The sequence below is a fragment of the Malurus melanocephalus genome, unplaced genomic scaffold (assembly GCF_030028575.1).
Source record: "Malurus melanocephalus ecotype Western Australia unplaced genomic scaffold, MMel_1.1 scaffold_541, whole genome shotgun sequence".
Lineage (NCBI taxonomy): Eukaryota > Metazoa > Chordata > Aves > Passeriformes > Maluridae > Malurus > Malurus melanocephalus.
In genome coordinates this window covers 286,185-295,897 of record NW_026623773.1, presented here as the reverse complement: position 1 = coordinate 295,897, position 9,713 = coordinate 286,185, and the positions used below count along the sequence as shown (strand labels likewise).

At 50.4% G+C, this 9,713-nt stretch overlaps 1 protein-coding gene across 1 annotated transcript; it reads right to left on the bottom strand.

The window, feature by feature from the left end:
* Positions 1-6,241: 6,241 nt before the first annotated feature.
* Positions 6,242-9,707, bottom strand: ATP6V1G1 (ATPase H+ transporting V1 subunit G1). The gene is made up of 3 exons (XM_057381918.1): positions 9,614-9,707; positions 7,819-7,919; positions 6,242-6,974 (listed from the first exon to the last, which is right to left on the bottom strand). The coding sequence occupies exons 1-3, from the start codon at positions 9,693-9,695 to the stop codon at positions 6,801-6,803; spliced, it is 357 nt and encodes a 118-aa protein (XP_057237901.1). The 5' UTR covers positions 9,696-9,707; the 3' UTR covers positions 6,242-6,800.
* Between the last annotated feature and the right edge of the window lie 6 nt (positions 9,708-9,713).

Here is a 9,713-nt window from a genome sequence, read left to right as displayed (position 1 = left end):
CCTCCTCCTGCCTGGCCTTTGGGTGCCACAGGGGCCACGCTGGGCCACCCGCAGGCAGGAAGGTCCCTCTGTCCGTGGGACAAGGTCCCTGTGTCCCCGGTGGCTCCTGGATTGAGCAGGGACAGCAGGAAGCCGGTGCCCCTGCCTCCCTCTGCTTCCCCTGAGCTGCAAGCGCCGACTTGCAAAATCTCCCCGGTGCATGTGACTCTGCCCCTGGGCCRGTTTTAAAATGCGGTTTTAACCCTCTGCAGTTCCCCAAAGGTGTTCCCACGCCGAGGCACAGCCACGGGAGGAGATTGTCCCCCCTGCCTCAGGAGTTCCTCACCTTGGGCAGGGTGGGGGTCCAGAGCTGGAGCCTGAGGAATGTGAAGGGCAAAGAGGAGCACAGACAGGAGGCTCTTCCCCTCCTCCTCCTCCTCCTCCTTTGGATCAGCCAGGCAGCATTCAGGAGCTCCAAATCCCACAGTTGCACCACATCGGTCGCTCTGAGTGTTTCACCCAAAGCCAAACACCCCTGGCAGGGCTGGAGCCATCACGAGAGGCACACGAAGATCTCAAGGCTGACAAGAGGGCACTCTGCAGTTATCAAAACCTCGTGGAAAACCCACAGGAACAGGGAAAACAGGCAAGACAGGAATTGTAGCCCTTCCCAAAACTGAGTTGATGTGGAGCAAGTTTCCCCTCCAGCAGCTCCAGAAGAAAAGCAGGAGGCTCAGATGGACCCTCTGGAGCAGCTGCACCTGCTGGAGAAGTTGTCTGTCCTCATGCACAGACCATGCTCAGAGACACCATGAAAGCAAAACTCCTTGGCCTGGGAACTGTGGTTTCAGAGCTCCCAAAAAGCTGTAGGATCCATGGAGGGTTGGAACAAAGCAAATCCAGTGGTGAATGGCTGGAAAAACAGCAAAAAGGAGTTCCTTGCAGTCCCTGTGTGCACTTCCCGGAGCAAAGGCCGCTCTCCTCCTGGAGCGATGGGTTCTGCCTGCTCCAGGCACTGCTGAGCTGGGAGCTCATCCCATCACGTGGCCCCACAGGAACAACTCCCAAAGCCATCACCCTCATGGCATCTCGTTACACTGGAAACTGGCAACACCATCCAGGTACTGGGAAAAATCCCAGAGATCTGTCACCAGCTCCAGGCCCAGCTGCAATCCCCACCCAAGCCAGGCCCATGGAAGCTTTGGGTTCTTTTGCAAACGCTGCTCATCAAAAGCTTTGGCTTGGTTTGCTCCTCACCCACGCAGGGGTTGAGAACACAAGAAGCCAAGAGTGCTGTCAGCTCTACACAGAACAGCCCAGGCAAATCCTTGGGGACAATAAACTGGAAAGGATGTGGATAATGAGCTGCAGCACAWCCCCTGCACCCCTGGGTTTGGGGAGTATGGGCTGCTCTWGGCATCRACAGCTCCAGCACAAAACCCCTGCWCATTTGAGAGGAGCATTGGGATCACCAGAGGCTGCAATCCCAGGATRGTTTGGGTTGGAAGTGCCTTAAAACCCATCTCACCCCATCCTTTCATGGGCAGGAAACTTTCCACCGTCCCAGGCTGCTCCAAACCCCRTCCAACCYGGCCTTACCCTCCCCTTTCCCACAACATTTGCTCCTTCTGGGGGAGTTCCCCCCCCTCATTTTCCCAAATTCCTGCAGTGCTGTGCAGCTGGTTCCGGATTGCTGGGAGTTTCTGTGTTTGATTTCACCTTTCTCAGTTCCTCTCCCCTGCAGGGAGTCTCAGGCTATTGGTTTCAGATCATTTCTCCCACTTACCAAGATCATTTGGAATTTTGATTCAGTGCTCTGGACTGTTTGTATCTCTTCCCAGCTTGGTGCCCTGGACTTCCATCGTACTCCCCGTTCCACCTGCCGCATTAATGAATATATTACAGGGAACCTGATTGCAGGGRGAAAAATACCAATCTGCTGTCTGAAAATAGAAGTTTGATGATTGTCCCAAGCTGGCAGTGCCCACCAACCCTTCCCAGCCTCAGGAATAACCTCACCCTCCATCRTGTCCTTCATGTCATTTCTGAGGTCACTCTGCAGTATGTTTGAAGTCTCACTGCTTTAAATKATCTCATTTAGTCTGTTTTTGCCTATTTTGACCATGTTCTCTCTATATTTACTACATGCTTGGATAAACGGAACTCTTCTGCAGCATTTGGAATCCACACCYCTGCGATTCCAGCTTATTTTGGCCACGATCTCATGTGGCTGCAGTTTCTCCCCACGTCAGCCTTGTTTGGACTGAGCACACTGCAGCCAACGCTGGCACATCTCATTTTCTTTTGATGAAACTGCATTTTTAGGGGAGAACTGTGCCATCGTTTTCCTATTTTTTTCCCCTAGTGAGGCTTAATTAGGAGAACAAAGTTGCTGAAAGCCTTGTCTTGCCCTTCTCCTCCCTTCCTGCACACAAAGTCCTTTCAGACTCTGCATCGTTGGATTTTTTTTTTTTTTTGTCAGCAAAGCTGACAGATTGACAGCCATTAAATATAAAAATTTATTTCACACTACCCATATATTACAAGTTTCAAATGAAGAATGACACTTGCTTAAGGCTTCAAGCAYGGTTCTTATCTTTTTTCCTACTTCTGCCTTTTTCCTATGAAGACTTAAAGTATTATTCTTTTTACTATGGTAATGCAAAAAACCTCTTTTCTTGAATCTCAAATTAAAAGAGGGAGAGCTCGCTATGTGCCTGGGATAATGATTCGKCTATTGATCCAGAAGATGCTTTATTAGATTATTTTGAGGCAGATGAATGTAATTTAATACCAATTTATTTTCTATTCCTATGCCAGTCCAAGATACAATCTTTTCTGCATGAAATTAGCACTTTCTCCTTTCAACCTCAAAGAAACATTACACTGTGCTCCTTCCTCGGATTAGTTTGGGAAAACTTTCTCAGCAGAACATTGATCTAGAGGGTTCTTGATAGTATTTTCTGTTAAGACTTTAAAGCCAAAACCTCAGCTGGGATCAGCAGGTTCTTGGCTTGTCTCTCCCATTTATGCATTAATGCAAGAACTGATGGAGAGATAAAAGGGAAAGAGATTCCAGATGAGGAAARCAGAGGCAAAGAGAGAAAACAGAGCAGGTTTCATGCAGGCAGAGAGAAGGGAGAGGGCTGCATTCTTTTTACACGGTCATCTGTCACCTCCAGGGGACACTGCAGAGGGTGGTGCCACCCCACAACTGCAGGACAGCTCCTGGGATCCCCCATCCCGCTGCTCACACCTCCCAGGAGCTGCCCCAGTGGCCAGAAACTGCTGGATTTTCTGTGGAAATACCAAATTCTGTCTGATCTGGGGTCAACTGAGCTACAGGGTGGCAGAAAACAGCAGGAACCCAAAGCTGGGGATGGCAGGAAAGGAATAGAGGGACTGACAACAGCTCAGTGGCTTCTATCTGGCATTAAAACAGCTCCAACTTTTATAAAGATCAGCAGGAACTGTGTAGGGACCACATAAAAGCAGAAGAATGAGGAATTTAAGGTTGCCAAATGTGGAGTTGCACCCTGGAATACCCTGAATGATTCCCTGATGTTACCACCCAGCACAGCCAGAAAGGGGAATGGCTCCTGGGCCTCCAGCAGCAGGAAAATGTGGAGTCCTCTCTCCTGCTCTGAAATCACCCAAACCAAGCTGCCAGGGCAGCTAAAGCACTGCCAGCCACAACTGCTGCCCTCCCAGTGAAAGCTCTCTGCACTCCACATACAGGGGCAGAGCGGATTTCCGATTTCCCTCCTTTACTTCATAGGATGGTAAAAGCACAGAATGTCCCGAGCTGGAGGGATCCCCAGGATCACCCAGCCCAGCCCCTGTCCCTGCCCAGACCCCCCAACAGCCCCACCCTGTCCATCCCTGGCAGCGCTGTCCAAACGCTCCTGGAGCTCTGGCAGCCTCGGGGCCGGGACCATTCCCTGGGGAGCCTGGGCAGTGCCAGCACCCTCTGGGGACACAAGAACCTTTCCCTGCTCTCCAGCCTGAGCCTGCCCTGGCCCAGCTCCAGCCGTTCCCTGGCTCCTGTCCCTGTCCCAGAGCAGAGATCGGAGCTGCCCCTCGGGAGGAGCTGCAGCCCCGGGGAGCTCTGAGCTCAGTCTCTGCTGCAGATGAACAATCCCAGTGCCCTCAGCTGCTCCTTGTGGGCCCCTCCAGACCCTTCCCCATCCCTGTGCCCTCCTTTGGACATTCTCTCTCATTGCAGTGCCCAAAGTACCCCCAGGAGCAGGATCTGGGTGCTGTTCCCAGGGATGGGAGCCCAAATCAAGGCAATCACACCATGGAGTGCGCCCAAAGCAGCTTCTGCTTGTTCTGTGCTACACGACCAGGCTGTTGTTCAGTCCTGAGGGATTGTCACAGACTCCCAGCTTGGTTTGGGTGGGAAGGGACCTTAAAACCCAGTGCCACCCCTGCCCTGGGCAGGGACACCTCCCACTGTCCCAGGCTRCTCCAAGCCCTGTCCAGCCTGGCCTTGGGCACTGCCAGGGATGGGGCAGCCACAGCTTCCCTGGGCAGAGGATCAGCAGGAAGAATTCTGATACAGATTCATTCTAACAGCTTCACTCTTACTCCTCAAACTTGATGCAAAATGCTTCAAAAATCAGATTTCAGTGTCAAGAAGCAGCATGTCCCACTCCAAAGCTGTCGGGACTGCTCCCTGCAGAGCATTTCCATGGTGCAGCCAGCATCACAGGGTAAGATGAAAGAATCTCAACTGGAAATAAAATTTCTGCACTGCACAAACAAAGCCAGCCTTCCTGGAGAGCAGTAATTGGAAAACCTTCCTTCARTGTGAAGTTGGAGTCATTCTCAACAGTTAAGTTTCAGGGAAGTATTACAGAAAATTATTATTCTTGCAACACATTAACACTTCTGCATGTTCTAAAGGGAGCATCTTCACAGCACATTTGCCAAGGAGAAATAATATTTTTTTTTTTAAAAGGGTATTTTTTCCCTTTTTCTCCTGCCTCTTACTGTTCTAAAGAAGGATAAATGTCCCCAGTAACCAAGGGAACTTATGAACCAATATGAGAAAGTGGGGCATGTACTTAATTTTTTTTCTGGAGAGAGTTTGAGCCTCTCACTGATAACAAAGGGAATGAAATTGCTAATTACAGCCTGGAGCAAGGAGGGCTTTGAGGAGAGTCCTGCTGGAGCCCGAGCACCTGCTCTCAACAGGGAGAAAYGTTTCATCTGCAAAGGACAGAGTGGAATTAGCATGGCTGCAACCTTTTATGAGGCCATAACACCTCTCCACATTACAGCACACAGATTAAAACTGCTTTGATCTGTTCTGCTTGTACCCACCTGGCTTCTCCCCCAGCCTGGTACATTTGAATTTGTAAGAAGCTTTTGTTTCAATTTTATAACCCGTTTAATAGCTTGAATTCCTGAAGAGATCTTTTCAGGAGTACAGTGTACTACCATAAATTATGACAAGAGGAGACCCCTGTAGCTGTCAGCTCCTTCAGTGCCTGCAGGATTCACATCCACATCCACATCCATCCTGATTTATTCTCTCCCAATCACAGGTCCAGAGATCCATGAGGCTCTGCAATGCCTCGCTCAGGGGCTGGGGAAATCAAGATGTTCTGTCTGAGGAACAGAGCAGCATCAATGAGGTTCATTAGAAAGATCCTAAACACTTGGGTCAAATCAGTGACATGCTGAGGTACCTTTTCCCCAAAATGCCTGAATTTGAACTCAACAAAAAAGCAAATTAATATTCTGTATTTATATTCTACTGATAAGATGAAGTAACCACTGAAACATGAAACCCCTYGATGTATTTGTGTGTATTTTTGATTAAAGATTTGAAAAGTGATGCAGACAACTCCAAAACTCTTCTTTCCCACTGTTCCCAGGMACAGGATGCTGCAGGATTCAGGATGACCTTGGTACAAACACACAGTGACCAGCACTGGACCCAAGGAAAGGTAATTACTGTGCAGCACCTGGCTATCAAACTATTCCAATGAACTGGCACCATTTTATTTCCCCTAATGGTCACAAGAACATTTGTTCCTGAAGGTTTTCRGAATGATCTGGCAGGTGAAGCAGCAGACTGGAGCCAAGAGGAGGAGCTCTGTAATGGGTTTTAACTTACCTGCTGTGACCTTCAGATATTGGCTGTCTCTCTCAAACTTTCTTTTATCAATACTTGATGGTCACTCTGAAGAGTCCAGACTCCCAGGGTGTCGGGTGAGACCTGCCAGCTTTCCCAAAACAAGTTAGCAGGAAGAACCAGGCTGAGCAGAGGCTTTGGAGTGAAGTGTTTTTACTTTCAGGTGTCATAGTGCCAGACTTGTACCTCAAGCTAACAGCAGAATATACAGAGGATTCAACACAGAGAAACTCAAACACCTGAAAATCAACAGCAAGGAATTCTTCTCACAGGGTTTAAACCCTGTGCAGAGGTTTAACAACACACTGAAAATGCAGTTTGGTCAACGAGAACACAGGTACACAGGTTTAACAATTACTGACACAGGCCAGCATCTCTCTCCCTTTTCTACTTTGCAGAGAGAAACCTCTCATTGAATACTATCACCATGAAAAGGGAGCATTCCTGTGCCAACTGCAATATATATTTAATAACTTAGCACACATCTGAGACATGGCCACTTCATGTTTGAATAAGCTCGTGTCAAAAGAGAAAACAAAGAACTCCAAGAGCTCACTGAAATAATTTAACACATGTACAAGGAGGACAGGTAAGGTATGGCTAAGAGCTGTACATTCCACCTGAAGCTCAGACTTTACTCCCAGCACTCTCAGGACACTGCTGTCTCCTCCCAGCACTAGCCATTGATGCGATAATTCACATGGATCTCGGGTTTGATGTCACACACCAGTGACAGCAGCTGGGACATCACCACCTCCCGGTTCTTCTGGAAGTTCTGCTGGATGACRCTCATCTTTTCCTGAGTTTCCTTCTCAACTTCGGTGGTGCAGCTGCCATGGGAGCCAAGGGCCTACAAACAGCAAAGGAAAGGGAAATCACTACATCAAGCTCTGTATTTTGTTATTCTGGAACATCTCAGCCATTAATCTTTGTTGAGAGAAGATTAATGTTAATGTTCATGTTAAAAAAAAACAAAAATACTGATGGATTTTTGGCTTAGATTTTGCCCTAAATTTGCCCAACTATTTCATTCTCAGCCTCTGTCTTTCACCCTCTTTAAAAAAAGTCATCAAATGGTTTGGGATGGAAGGGACCTTACAGATCATCTTGCTCAGCTTCCTGCCATGGGAGCATTTATTCATTATCCAGCAGTTTAGAACTTCTGAGCTTCTAAAGACTGCCCAAAATAAAGGTCCTGCTGTACAGACACCTGGAACCCCCAGGCACAACTGCATTAGAGAGTGCAAAAAAGTAACAGCCATGAGTCAGTTTAAGCACAATTCATACCATTCCATCCCTTCCACCCTTGGAGAATCTTTATAAAACTCTCCGCCTTCCCTTCTGGTGACCAGGGGCAAGTCAAGTGGCCTCTGCCATGGAAACGAGCCTGTGACAGGAGCAATTGAGCTCAGTCTCTTTTTGGACACTGCTGCACACAGCAGGTTTGGGAAGCTGTCACCCCTCAGTGCACCCAGGAGCTTATTAAGCTGTTTCCTTGCCAGTTGAGACACAACACACCATGGGCTGAGCCACTTCCACGGGTTTTTCTGGGCCACGTGGCTGTGCCTCACAGGAAGGCACTTRGGGAAGTGCTCCTGCTGCAACTCTCTCCACCCTGAGGGTGTTGCCAGGGCAARGAATCCCCAGCACAAGGCAAAGGGGCTGTAAATAAGGGAATGATGGAGAAAACMAACCGCTGCCTCCTTGGCCTTGAACTCCTTCTCCCGCTGCAGGCGGTACTGCTCGATCTCTGCCTGCGCCTCCTCCTTGGCCTGCTTCAGCCTCCGGTTCTTCCCTGTTCCCCAAGGATAAACCGAGGGAAAGAAAGAAAGAAAGAAAGAAAGCACTGAGAGCTTGTTTTCCCAATGCACAACCATCACCATAGCATTTGGAGGAGGCATCAGCCAAGTTCCCTCACAGAGTTTGCCCATCTCAGGAGGACCCCACCAAAACATGGCCAAGGTCACCAAGCTGTGAGATTCCCCCACGGAGCAATGGAAAGGTTCTCRGAGCATGTGGATGCATCAGGAATTGCTCAGGTCTGGCTTTATTAAGGGAATGAGTCCCAGACTGGTTTGGGTTGGAAAGGACCTAAAAAGCTCACCTCATTCCACCCCCTTCCATAGGGAGGGACACCTCCCACTGTCCCAGGCTGCTCCCAGCCCCAATGTCCAGCCTGGCCTTGGGCACTGCCAGGGATCCAGGGGCAGCCACAGCTTCTCTGGGCACCCTGTGCCAGGGCCTGCCCACCCTCAAAGAGGAGAATTTCTTCCCAGTATCCCATCTAACCCTGCCCTCTGGCAGTTTAAAACAATTCCCTTTCATCCTATCCCTTTCTGCCCATATAAAAAGTCCTTCTCCCTCCTTTTCACAAGCCTCTTTCAGGCTTGGAAGGGGCTCTAAAATCTCCCTGAAGCTTCTCTTCTCCAGCTGAACACCCCCAGCTCTCCCAGCCTGGCTTTAGAGCAGAGGGGCTCCAGCTCTTGGAGCATCCTGGTGCCTCCCCTGGACTCTCTGCAGCAGCTCCAGGTCCTGCCCAGGATGTGTTTGGCCCTCTGGGCTGCAAATGCTCTGCAGGCTCATGTCCAGCCCCTCATCCACCACAACCCCCAAGTTTTCTGCAGGGCTTCTCCCARTGAGCTCTTCTCCCAGTCTGTTTCCATGTCTGGGATTGTCCCAACCTACATGAGTATGCAGTCTCTCTAAGAGATGCCAAAAAAACCCAGCAGAAAGAGCATTAAATCTTAGCTTTGCCCCAGACCAACTGCAGAACTGGCCACTGCCTCAACTTCCCCTCCAGGACTTCCCACCACATTCTCCTCTCCAAGATTATCATCACTGGAGTGAACTACAAAAATCAGCCTCTTGCAACATTGCCAGGGGGTTGAACTGCAAACCAGGGCAGATACACAAATATAGATATACACATATATCCCTGTATTGGACTGAAGCAGGAAACATTTGCGAAGGAGGGCGTCACTGCAACCCGAATTCCTCTTGCTTAACAGGAAAAGCTAACTTGGATCTACAAGGAATAGCTCTATAATCACCGATATGAAAGCAGTTTTCATCAGGCAAATGGACGCTGAAGGCAGGAAGGACAGGGATAAGCACAGCCATGCCCCAAGCGAAGGCCAGGTTCTGGCTGTGGTGTCCTGCAGAGAGCCAGGAGTCCCCGAGCTCCTGAGCCCTGCGCTGGGCTCTGGCAGGAGGGTCTCGGTGCGGCTCCCGCCCCTCACACGGCACTGAGCCTTTGGGGGAGCCTCCAGCGCTGCTCTCCTGCGGTCCCCCATCCTCACTGTGCCCCGAGCATCCCCGGGGCAGGGCTGGAGGGATCCCCGCTGCCCACCGCCCTCAGAGCCGGGCCGCAAGGCCCTGAGGCGGCCCTGCCAGGATAGGCCAGAGCGGGCCGTGCCGTGCCAGGCCGGGTCCCCCGTTACCTCACCCGCCGCGGCGGAGCCTGGCGGAGCCKGGCCGTGCCGTACTCACTCTTTCGTGCCTCGGCCACCTTCTCTGCGGCGCGTTTCTCGGCCTGCAGCAGCTGCTGGATACCCTGCGACTGGCTCGCCATGGCGGCCGCTCCGTCCAG